Genomic DNA, 13,874 nt, shown 5'->3' with positions numbered 1-13,874 from the left:
GGAAATCTAAGAGGGACGTCAGAATGATTTCAACTATACATTCTTCGATCATACTTGAAAGCGGCAATATCGATTGGAAGACGAAACTACGAATCTGGAAACCACAGAGTGTTATTGAGTATAACAAATATATGAAAGGAGTTGATCGTGCAGATCAGTATCTTTCGTATTACTCAATAATAAGAAGAACCAAAAAATGGACTAAGAGAGCTGTGATGTATTTATTGAATTGTGCTCTGTTTAATTCCTACAAAGTTTACAAGGCCTTGAATGCAACCAAAAGACTGACTTATAAACAATTTTTACTTAATGTTGCCAAATATTGGATAATGACCGAGATTTCTGAAACTGATGCAAATTTTGAGGAACCGAGACCATCCACTTCACAATTACAAAGGAAAGTCTTGAAAAAAGATCCTCCAGGGAGATTATCAATGGACACGAAAAAACATAAAGCGATAAAAATTGTCACCGGCGGTAAAAAGAAATATCCCCAGAGACAATGTCGCGTGTGTTCTGCGCACAAAACGAAAGGTCTGACGAGTTATATGTGTCAATTTTGCGACGTCCCTCTTCATAGGGGGGAATGTTTCACTAAGTATCACACCGTATCCAAATATTAGATGAACAATTTTTAGACGTGAACTGAAACTGATTAGATAAAAGTGGTTAGAAACTAAAACCTAATAGTGTATGGTGAAAAACAATAAACAATATTACGTGAGCAATACGAGAAGCATTCTACCGTAAGTGATTATTTTAAATTTCATTTGAAAAAATAACCAATATTATTAGCATGTTCCGATGGTTTTGGTCCGCTGTACCGTGCGAGGAGCAATTGTACACGTGGTATTTCAATGGGTAATAATGTGTTACTTTGACGATACTAGAGAAGTGGCAATTGTTTTTGTTTTTATAATGATTTGGGCTTGGTGAAAATATAATAATTTGTAATTTTATTAAATTGAAACCTAGTTTATACTTAAAAAATTGAGCCCTAATGACACAACAATGACTTTGTTTTCGATTTATTATGTTGCATTAGAAATAATACTTGGTTTTCGGCTAGAAATTTTATAGCTTGGGTATGCTGAGTTAGTATGTAGAAAATTTTATTGAAATATTTCCATTATTTAAGAAGATATGGCGATTTAAAACAAATTACACAAATTCGCGCGGGACCTTTATTTTCGCCCGTTTTCAGCGGTCAGCCGGCGAAAAAATAACCCGATCAAAGTGTGTTAAAATGTCAAACTCCAAAGTAATTGCTTCCTTCGAAAAAAAAGTATTATAACGAGGCACAATTGAGTTATGTTTTAACAATAAAGCTTCTTTTACGATTCTATTAAAGTTAAATGTTTGTAATGTTTGTAAGTTTGGTAAGGGGAATGGAAAACAGTTTCAGCTGAGGGTAAGGGAACAACTTTCAATCATTGTGTTTTTTTGGTGGTGTATTACAATGTGTGTTTTTTATTAAATATATAATGTCCCACCCATTGATGTATTTTTAGTCTATGGTCCCACCCCACAGTAATTACTTCCTTCGAAATAATAATATATATTATAACGAGGCACAATAAAGCTTAATATCTTGTAACAATAAAGATTCTTTTACGATTGTATTAAAGTTTGCTAAATGTTTGCTATGCAGTTTCTTTACGATGTTTTATAGATGGATATTATGTTTAATTTTTTTCCATTTAATTGCATCCAGGATTGAATTTTGGTTTCGGTGTTAAAAATATGTATATAATGTGATTATGCACCTTTTTCCATTTAATTGCACCCAAGATTGCAGGTTGCAGTTTGTTTGGTTGATGTTTTTTTTATATTAATATACCATTTTTTCGTTTAATTCCACCCAGGATGATTATATTTTTGCAGTTAGGTTTGCATAACCACTTTATCAAGTCTGCATTGAAATTGTGCAATACGATATTTATAACTGCATAAATAATTTCCCATCTTTAAAATCAGATTGAGAACTTTTCTGAATACTTAAAATCTATAATGTGTGTTACAGTTTGTGTGGTCTGTCAATTAATTTCGTGTAAATATTTATTTTTTTCACACTAAGTTGATGAATTTTGAGTCAAAATATATTTTATGTATCTTTGTTTAAAAAAATCGTTGGAATGAAGTCAGCATCACAATATTAAAATTGAGCTTTTTTTCCTTGTGTAATGAAGTTTGTTTGTTTTTTGCAGTGCGATCCGGAGAAAAATGGCACTGCCACCGCTGCCGCCCTTGCGAAGGCGCAACTGCCTGCTTATCCTCGCCCTGATATTTTTCGTCCCGTTCAGCGTAATAGTGTTCATATCTGGCTCAGGTAACGTAATACTTTCAGTATTCTCATATCACACGCATCAATATGTTCCCAGATTTTTTTTTTGTTTTTTGCCCAGCCCTGCTTTTTAAATGGATTTTAAGAATAGAATATACCTAGTGAGCCATCGAAATGTATACACAAAGTTTTTAAAGCATGAAATAACATTAAACTGATTATGAAACAATATTAGTAAAACATGTAACACTAACATACCATACAAATATAATTAATTATTCAAGTATTTTCACAATGTCATAAATTATTATCAAATTGCAGTCGAAACCTTCTGGTTTTAAAGAGGAGTAGATGTTAATTTGTCTGTAGTTAACTTCTAGATTTGAATACAAAGCGTAGTTTTTTTTCCTCTTTCTAACACCGTTTAGAGTTTAGATCATATTTCTCACCATAACAGTAAGAGAGACAACGATTTATATGAGCTGTTCGCCCAAAAGCGAACGAATTTACTGTACTGGTAATAACTGTTTGTTCGCAAAACCGAACAAATTAGCCTGAGAGGTTATTACCTTATGATATTCTTTTCCCTTTCTTAAGTATTTATAACTTGCTAAAGTATTTAAAATAAGCTCATATCTGACTGAGATAATACAGTAATTATTCGAACATCTGGCTCACGTAAGTATTTTAATATTCTCATATCAATATCCTCTGTATTATGTTTCCAGAGGTCCGGTATCGTTGATAAATGGAGCGTCAAACGTCTCATTTCAACTCACTGTGCCATTATGTTAAGCCGGGCGTGTTTCATTTTAATTTCCTAATGGAATCAAATATTTACAGCGGCCTCCTGCTTCTGGCTGTGCTATTGCCTCCGTATCTGCGTTATGTTGAGTTACTTTGCTAATTAATAAAAAGCATATTAAAAATGCAAATAACGACACAACGTCGACCTTACAGAAAATATATAACTTGTATAAATAATGATGTCAAAGTTGGGATAGGTATAGGTAGGAGTGTCACAATTATTTAGAATTTAGTTTATATTCGTATTATTAAAGTACGAATATGATAAAGACCTGATTGGAGTTGTAGGTAACATTAACATATAATTGGTGTTTTCGGAGAATACGGACTCGATTCACGCCGAAATAAGGTCAATCGGTAATTATTTAAACTCGAAATATTTAGAATCAATTGATCAGATGTGAATGAATTCCGTTTGAACGTCTAAAAACAATAACCATTTTGATGCTTATAAATACAGATGTCGCTGACGAGCTAAACAGGTTTCTATAGGAACCTCAATGGATTGTTTGATTGTAGCAACTGACGTAACAAATAGCAACAAACGTGTTTGGAATTAAAATATCGATTATTTGCAAGGAATATAACAATTATTTTATCCATCGATACGTCGAATTGGTAGGCAAACGTTTTGCAGGTAAAGGAATTGAAGTCTTATATGATCCTCAAACTCAACAAGTGATGTTTTTATTAGACTTTCAACTGAATAAAACGAAGTAGTTGACTGCGAGGTAAATTTCGGTCGAGTCCCAAAACCTACTTAGGAGTTTCCAAAATATCCTCGGATCGTTGGCAACATTATGTTGCGTTTTGGGGACACACCACATTGGTTTGCTCACCCCGACATCAACAGCCAACTTTTAGATAAGCCGGGCAAACAGAATAACATATTATCCGATATTGGATTAGGTACTTAGATAAATTAACAAAACCCGCGATATTATATACCTCAGTGTGAGTGATAAAATAATCTCTACAACTTGTCAGATATACCTCTAACAAGACATATCATGATTTATACCGAGATTAATTTAATTTTAACATTAGTAACATTTAGTCAAATTTATAGAAAATGCATGATGGTGGACATTGATAACCGTGTTTATATGTACGTATTTTGACTTGATGATATGAATAATTCATTTAAATAAAAATATTTGTGCACACGTAATGTGTATCAACGATGTTGAAATCTCAATGTACAAATATGTTCTAGATTACTTGCTTCTTGTGCAGTATATCGTCTGAACTAGTCTAAAATGCAATGCAATGTAGGTTGAATACAATCAAAACAAAACATTTAGTTGCAAATAATAATAATATTGTAGTATTGCAGTTCTGTTGATCAATTTCAATACCATACGTGTTGCTTCCGATTTACAGCTTCAGATGGGCATAAATTATAGACTGTAAATGAATTTAAAGCGATACGAAATGAATGATGTTTGTTGGAATTGGGTGTTAATATGTGTAAGGAAAAACAAGGTATGGAGATAAGGAAAAAAATGGAGACCAATCACTACAAGAAGCATCACACAACACAATATAATGAGTTCCACCGTGATACCTCGAGGTAATTGTCGCCACAACACAACGAACGAATACTTATATGATATTAAGTATTTTCAATAATTCCTTCATTTCAAAGATTATGTACACGATAACAACAAACAACTTGCTTCCAGTACTTCTTCTGTTTTTTTTCCAAACAAATGCACTCGAATTTCAGTGTTCTTGCTATTGTTTTAAATTTCAAATCCTTTTCCAGCAAGGATATGGTTAGAGATTGGTAGGAACTGGATCAATGACATGCCTGTAAGAACTATGCATATTGTTATTTCAAAACAATTTTTTCATTACAATTTAAATTAATGATATTAATATGATTTATTTAGAAGAATTGTTGCAAGTCACTACCAAGTACTACTGCCATGTATCCATGTATCTACTTGGTTGTGTAAATTATGACATAATATACATTGCATAACTAGATATTTATTATATTATTAACAGTACTAGCTCTACTCAAACACTATCTAGTGTACATTGTACACCTTTAGATATTAATATTGTATTATACAACTCGGGAAGCTATCTACGAGTATTTACCTTGTAGCTGCCTTATCATCGCAGATTCCAATAATAATGACATGAGAGGTATTTGATAAATCAAGCGTTTGTCAGAATCATACAGTATTGATTTATTCAGCCATTCGGTTTGATATATAACTGAAATATGAGAGGATTTATTGAATATACGCGTGATCGACGTTGATAGCCTATCCCTGGCGGATGCCTGAGAACTCAACATTTTTTTTATTCTTTTATTGGAGTTTTTCGATTTTTTTCACACCTATGACTGATTAAAAAAAATCGAAGGCTCGATTTACTCGAAAACGAAAGTTCAACTATAAATTGTACCACGAAATTGAATGTGATGTAGATTCACTTGTTTCCTGCTTCTACTACGAGTTTCCGGACACCGTATATAGACAATAATTTGCTTTCGTGATGAAACATGGAAGGAAACATCTCATACGTTACGACCGTGCGTCCACGGAGAAAACTTACTGATATAGAATATTAAGAATTTTTGCAATTTATTCGTATTCAGACCTTTAACGAATAAATTGACTGTTTTCCTAATAAACAATCAGTAAAATACGAAGGTGTTTTGGCGACGTCAGAAAACGTGTAAAAATTCTAATAATTTCGCATTTCGTCATTATGTATTAACACGTGTGTTGATTTATTATGAATGTACTAAAAGTTTATTAGGAAACGTCATGCTATCCTGTTTTTAACAGGATTTTAATAAATCAGCAATACTCGTTTTATCTGTGTCGTACAGAACAGATAATCCCTAGAATTAAATAATCTATATCGGTTGAAAATCAAACCAATACTTCCAATTTACGTAGGTTATTTCAAATCTTAGCCCGACAGTCTGATTAAATTGATTATCTCTTTAGGAAAGAATTTGATATTTGAAAAACAGGAATTCATTCTTAAGGCCCGCAATCCTACTTTTAACTTGAATTACAAATAATTTAAAAAGATTATTAATAAATTATCACTAGTCATTTTTCTCCACGTAACAACTTATTACAATTTGGACCGAATTACTGTTTTTTTTAGTAACTTTGTATGTCATGTTATAATTAAGCATCTTTTAAATACTTAGGTACAAACTTTTCTTCAAGTAGCGATTTATTTTTTAATGAATTTTTCGTCTTCAGTTACTAAGTTCATAAGGTACTGAATTCTCAGGTTCGAAGCTATTGATGTTTGCTTTTTCGATTAACAACTAATGGGTAAACTTTGGTCTTAGTTTGTGTATGTTTGGTAATATGATCACGCTTAAAGCCTGCGACATACCACGCTATAAGCGTGCTATATTTGCGTGGCTCTCCCTGTTTCAGCATATCGCTCGCCTTACATTCCCATTGGTAGTGTATGGCGAGCGATACGCTGAAATGGGCCAAGTCATGATGCGTATATGTGTCAACTACCTAATGAATAACATACGATCAATCCTACATAAGAACACATTGAAATAATTATAATATATTAATGACTTTAACTTTGACTTCACCAAATTTTCACAAATAACGGCTATTTTCTTTTAAACAATTTACTATTTACCAAAAAAAAAGAGTTGTATTTTCAGTTTGAAAAACTTCTGGACAGAAGAGCTTCCTTTTAAAATTCTGCTCTAATGCAAAAAAAATGCAACTGCCCCATAGACATATGAATATTAGTAGACCTGCCCTAAGTGATTAAAAGCGTATTATCCCCACTCCCCATACCGGTTCCATTGGAGCCGGCTGGGCTCGCGTATGGCCTCAAGTGAAATTTGAAAACGTGACGTCATCATTCTTGTGCGAACTATGGTCGAGGCATCATCGGTTCATTTTACGAAATAACACGGCAAAATGTTGACTTGTGATATGAAAACTTGTAAAAATAGATGTGAAAAAGAGAATAAACCCAATTGTCGTATTACATTCCATAAGTAAGCATTATTTTACTTTATTTTAAGCTTATTCACACCGTATTATATGGATCAGTTTTAGAAACATATACTATCACATCACAATGTAGCGATTCTCAAGTGTGCTCATCGTTGTTTACTGGGGTAAGTAAATTATGAAACATTTGTAAAAGTGTCTTAACTAAATACTCTGAAACTAACTACGACTCTGCAAACAGAAGAAATTTACTTTGCCGAATTTGGACTTCGCAAATTAGTTCATAACGTGGCGAGTAATTTGCGCTCCCATGTAAAAATGTCTATTCATTCAAAAGCAGATTTTACTTTTAAGAACATAATGGTGATATTATAATGCGAGATGCCTATTTACTGTCAGATTGATTTATTGACGAATCACAGTCAGCTTAACCCCCTTCGTTCTTCAACAGTTGATTTTACCCCTCGCCATTATCTTCTCGTCTATTAATTCCTATGTCTGTGAACTGCCCGCACATATTTCATTTTTGATGACTGGCAAGATTTATCAGGTTGCCACACCGAACTTCGGTCGCCTGTCAGTTGTCACCCGAACGAAATTATTCCGATCCGAGCAGTCGATGATATCTTCCCGCGTTCACCTTCTTGTAATTTTATTTCGCGTGTACATCTTGTGTTTTTAAATAAATAAAAAACAAGCTACCTAACGAATGTCCATCTTCATTCATCTCTACAATCCCGCGACCTTTTAGCACTGCGTTATGATAAGGCACAGTATTGTGCTAAAATGCAATTTTTTTAAAGTCGTGCATTATTTATTTGATTACGGCGCAGTAGAAGAAGTATGTATGTACCCGCTCAACCAAACATAAAATTTTAATCACTAACTGTCCGGCAATCTCTGTTTATTTCTGAAGTAAATTATATCGTCACCTTAATTTGTAATATTTACGAGTCTTCATTTTTTTTTACAAATTGGGTTTTGAATCCCACCTTTCAGCATTTTTCAAAATATATGTTTTATTAAATTTTCACTAATTATTATTAGAATAACATTACTTACTTTGAATACCACTTTTTAAAATTCTCTGACTTAATATTTATGTTCAAAATCATAATTGGTAGTATAGACAGCCCTAATTTACTTAACCTCAATGAATTTCATGTACTTGCGCGAGCTACTCGTTCCAAAATAATGTTTAAATGTATCAATACCAGGGTTGAGCATTGAAAATACTCACTTATACCTAAATTACATGTAGTTAGTAATATAGATAAGCAGATGTGGCGGATCTATTTAACTGCAAGAAGGCTATAATATCACATATTTTCAATAAATATTAATTAAACCTAGAAAGTCTACTTATAAGTTTTGCGTGTACCTGCATCTCTTATTTTAATATCATTATAGAGTTTCTGATCATTTTATACTTTCTGATGTCATTGTATTTGATTTATTGTTTATGGTATATTTATACCGTTGTTATTAAATAAATATTTATACCAATTACTTTTACCAATAAAGTTGTATTCAAAGTTATTTTATTCTAATTACATATATTATTATTGAATATCTACTTTGATACAGTGGTCGAGGGGAAATGCTTTTTTAAATCTTTTAACAACACAATGCGTTATATTCAGTAAAGCAGTTCCAAAGTGCATCTCAAAAGTTAAAAATTTAAACTTGTGTAGACGGTACCTACCAGCTACCTACCAGCGAACAGCACAAAATAATTATTAAGTTAAGTTCCTTATTATGGCAACATTCTGTGTCCAAGACAACGGTCTGTCAGTCCACCGACCGAATCATTCTTGATTTCCCTTTTGTCTCGACTGGTTGTGCCTTTTAGAATACCGTCTACATTCTAGAATCGTCCATGTAAATTTTATTGTCGCGTATAACAATGTGTTCAAATAAACTCAGTGAATTTCAATATTCTTTTATTAAAAACAACCTTCTGATATTGAGAGTCCTTTAGGATCTGTTTTAACCCAAAAACACATAAATAAGAAATCCTAAACTTGTTTAAAAAATGAACTATGAATTTCTATCAAACGTCGCTTCGTGTCATTCCAGCAGCACCGTACAGGCGAGAGATCTAGCGCGTGCCACGTGATCCGTTAGGTAGTATACAGTGGCGGCACGTAATAGATAGATATAGTTTATGTTTTTAATTGAAAAGCAATGACACCGGCAATATAATGACAACTGTATTTTTGTTCCTTCAAATAAGCTCATAAATCGCTGATTAAAGTCTGTCGGGTACGCCCTGATACATCCTGCATATTAAAAAAAAATTAAAACATACTCTTATTTAACAAAACTGTATTTGTCTTCGGCTATAGGTCAGAATCTTATTCGAAACGCTTTTCGCATATTTTCTAAAAGTGTATAATATTATTGTAAATATTGGTTCAATCTGATTAAGTAGGTTTAATCTAATCTATGTAGATAGATAATAACTGTAATCTATCGTACATTTAAATTCTACCGGTGTTTTGTTGTTTTCAATAAGTTAAAAAGATTCGTAATTTTATGTTATAACTGACATGTGACTTAATTATTTATTTTATAACCTAATGATAATACTTTAGATTATATCTGTTTTGATGCAAAATAAACATTGCTTTTTAATCGTGATTTGTTTGATGATGGACAATGTAATTTTGTCCTAAACTTAGGGTAAAGAAGGAGGTAGCGCAACACGGCATAATACTCCTTTATAAAAATAAAAAAACTTTTGGTGCGAAAATCTGAAAATAAATTGCTTTTTTTTCTTTATTTAATTTTATTATCATAGCGTTCTATTTCAAAAAAGTAAATTACCGTATGGCTGATAGAAAGCGGCAGAGAGAAATCGGAAAGCTTCCTGAATGAAATCATTGTCAGATCATTCCGACTTTATCCCTATTATCGTATATATATATTTTTGTGTTTTTTTTTGTATTACTTTATATGTAAAACATTGTATTATGGTTTCTATATTTTTTATTTTTATTACCACCATAATATAGGCATTTGCCTATTTTGGGGTATAAATACTAATAACAATAAAATGATGTTACTCAGTGACGTTTGGTAAAGACATCGTTGTTGGTAGAGTAGATATAATAATTCACCAATACACACAATTATGTTAATAATAAAAATAAAAATTTCATTAGCTAGTTCTCCACCCCGACATGGCGGAGATGAGTGTTGAACACGCCGAAGCATTGTGGATAGCCAAAAGCAGAAGCCATTGGCGGCATTATCGAACGAATAGCTGCGTATTTCCTCCGCTGGATGTGATACACACCACTATGTAAAACACTTAGCCGGCTAGTATCGAACGCATAGCTGCGTATTTCCTCCGCTAGATGTGATACACACCAGTGTAAAACACATAACCGGCTATTATCGAACGCATAGCTGCGTATTTCCTCCGATGGATGTGATATACACCACTATGTAAAACACGTAGCCGGCTATTACTCACGATTTACTTTGACCCAAGGCGTTATCCTTACATGGCTATGCGACTATTTCCGACATAACCTCCAACAGGGTCGGATTTTGCCTTGAATGCACCTTAGGTGACGAATTCCGACATCCATCTAATTTATTTTATTTATTTATTTATTAAGACATACACAGTACAATAAGATACAGACAAGGATATTTTTCGTTATTACTTAGTTTTAGTACCTATTACGTCCATAAAATAGCATTACGTAATTTCACCTGAGATTGTTCTGAAAACTAGTGATTTTAAGTTAAAATCAATGAGTTTAAGTTTTAGTTTATGTATGAGTAGATAATAGTTATAAAAGAAAGAAAGTGTATGGAGAGAAAAAAATAAATTGAAATCAAGAATTATAATATGCTCACGAATTGACTGTTAATACATAGAAGTTTTGAAAAATTAAATGAAAGTGTTTATGAAATATGTCACGCTAATAAATTTAATAAGTTAGTTTTGTATGTTAGAAAGGAATCATGAAAGATGTCTAAATGTAGTAATTTTTCGTAGTGGGTGTAAGTTGTGATTGCGCGAGTAATTACTGAGTTGTTTGCTGCATTGGTATTGTTGGCTTCAATATGAAAAAGTGTTGTGTGCCTGGTAGGCCTCGTTGGAACATTTAAACCAATTACGGATAGCAATTGGGGACTATCTATTTTATTATTTAGCAGATTATGTAGAAACAACAGATCTTACAATGAGCGTCTTTTTTTGTAAAGTTAACATATTATTTGTAGTTTTGTTGTATTTTTTTGAGTAAATGTTTCGAAAATTTATTCTGGATACTTTCTACTAAATCTATGTATATCTTATATTGAGGATTCCATATTGTGGAAGCATACTCCAGTGGACTTCTGGCTAATGAACAAAACAACATTTCTAGAGTCTTAGCGCTTTTGAAAACTTTGCATATTCTTAATAAGAAACCTAGCATCCTGTAGGATTTTGATATAATGTGTTCGATGTGCTTATCAAAAATTAATTTGCTGTTTAAGTAAACACCTAGATATTTACACGTGGACATAGGTTGTAAAGGTTTTTTACGTGAAGTTGTATGGATAGCTGATTTTGTTTTAATTTCTAGTAAACGTAATCGAGTGACACTTAGATATGTTTAAGAAATAATCATGATTCCCGTGTAAAATCAGAACTTTGAAAATACACGAGAAAAAAATCTATCTTCACCTAAACTAACATAATATAACCTTAACTAACCTATCGATTGTGTTCTGTTTTGTGGCTGTGCTTTTTTAGCCGGTTACTCCTAATCATTTAAATTTTTGAAAAAAATAATTTTCTCGCTCTTGTTGTAAATACATGTTACTTGTTGCGGAATAATAATCAACAGACTGTAAGTAACTCTATGTATTATATCGAATGACAAGTGATGATGAAAAGATATCGGAAAGTCACGCAAACTCTGTGTATACCTCTTTCATGCTGTTTCTCTCACACGAGAAGTAAGTCGCATGTTTGAAAAATTTAACGGATTATTGATTTTGATAAATATTCTCAAAGCGATTCCAATGGTTGTAGAGTATGTGTAAATTAACTTTGAAATCGTCCACAAAGCGATTAAAGCTTTTATACTGCAATAAAGGTCTCTAAAGAGGGCATCGTTTCATTTATAAACATTCCTGTATTTTATTTAACTGACCAACCCCTGTGGAGCCGTGATTTTCTTAGTCTCCTAGTTTTTCAACTAAAAACACATCAAATAACGCTCTGATTGTGCTAGTAATGGGAGAAGTGTCAGTATATGTATCTGTATTTAATAATAAACGACTACAGGTAACAGTACTATTTCTAGATGTAACACTAAAATACTTAGAATATTTAATTTTGCATGTTTAGGCATTTTATATTTTTGGACAACAAAGTCTCGAATACATTCGCACAAAATTGTAAGTACGATGGCACCGTTTCAATGTACCTACCAGCGATACGCCTTTTGAATGCGTACACAAACAAGATAATTTGATCCGTAGGGTACAAGAATTTTTACGTGAATCAGAATCAAGAATTTGGGCGTACCATTAAGGTTTATTTAGATATTTGTTAAGGTCCTAAATATATTGACAACCTTGGTATATTTTTATGAATTTTAAATGAATAATTCACTGAATATCCCTATCGTGATCGACTTTTTGCGATTTAATAAAAAAATCAAAGGTGACAATTAGCAAAGCACTGTAGCGGAGGGCCTTTTATGGTCACGTGAATTTGGGAGCCTCGTACTACAGTCCCGTCACCTCTATGTTGATTTCGGGCCTGATCTACACATGCCGAAGATACTGCTGTATAAACACGACGTTATCAGTGTTTAACTTTGATTGTCTCGACTCAATTAGGTGTTTTTATCCAACTTCACTGTTTGTATAGGTCTATAGGACATGAACCTCGCGAATGTTATTACCGAACGCTATGCTTCTCAAACAGAGAAACATAGCGAAAACTGTAAAAAATGTAAACTTCCCAATATTTTAAATCTCTAGTGACCAACTTTTTGAACGAAAATTTGCCATGTGCTTTGGAATTTTGAATAACCTTCCTACCTCTGTCTCTGTCCACGGAACATCGAAGCCAACCACGCTAAAAAGTTACCATGTTTATGGCTTTCATTACGTAAAGTAAAAATACTCTCTATCCTTTTAGTCCAAGCGATGACCGTAAAAATTATAACCGATAGGCTACATCAACCAAATGAGTGCAGTACAGATAGGTAATCTTATATGTAGCACTAACCACAAATAAGATAAGTACAAAAAAGCGTTCAGCTAAACTTCTAAAAAATATCCAACGTGCCAATTTATTAAAAGTAATGCGAAAACTTGACTACTAACTAGTTAAAATGTAAAAAATGCGCTCAGCCAATATTTGTATGGGGAGAAGCACCTGGCAGAAGACCTTGAAGGTAACCTCCAGAGGCAGTAAAATAGCTTATCGGCCACCCTAATGAAACCGATGCCAAATGTAGGTATGGGTTACCTCTTTAAGAAAAAGTCGTTCTGATAACATAATATTGAGAAGAACACTGCGGCAGACGCGATTATTCGAGCAAAAAAATGACTTTCTCCTCACTATCGCTGTTAACTAAAACCAACGAATGCATGGGTTCACTGCAAATATTTGAAAAGAAGGAACCCTTACCTAAATGATTCCGAACGGTTCAAACGGTCTGTTTTCTCAAATTTTTGTCATATTTGGTGACCATCATGACCATCTTGAATCGTATCCGTCAAACGCGGATTCTTGGTTCGTTTCGGCTTTTGTTATCAACTGACAACATATTGACCCTGGGAATATC

General features: G+C 32.9%; 1 protein-coding gene across 2 annotated transcripts in view; it reads left to right on the top strand.

Moving 5' to 3' along the window:
- The window catches only part of Mgat4a (alpha-1,3-mannosyl-glycoprotein 4-beta-N-acetylglucosaminyltransferase a), a 380,732-nt gene that overhangs the window by 37,253 nt on the left and 329,605 nt on the right, over positions 1-13,874 (top strand). For both annotated transcript variants that reach the window (XM_089646106.1, XM_089646108.1), the window contains exon 2: positions 2,208-2,329. In XM_089646106.1, the coding sequence (XP_089502232.1) occupies positions 2,224-2,329 (106 nt within the window). In that variant the 5' untranslated portion in view covers positions 2,208-2,223. The remainder of the gene's footprint in view (positions 1-2,207; positions 2,330-13,874) is intronic.

The sequence above is a fragment of the Hesperophylax consimilis genome, chromosome 23, assembly GCF_061612785.1.
Source record: "Hesperophylax consimilis isolate HC1 chromosome 23, BYU_Hcon_1.0, whole genome shotgun sequence".
In the NCBI taxonomy this organism is placed as follows: Eukaryota; Metazoa; Arthropoda; class Insecta; order Trichoptera; family Limnephilidae; genus Hesperophylax; species Hesperophylax consimilis.
This window is presented reverse-complemented; position numbering and strand designations above follow the sequence as displayed.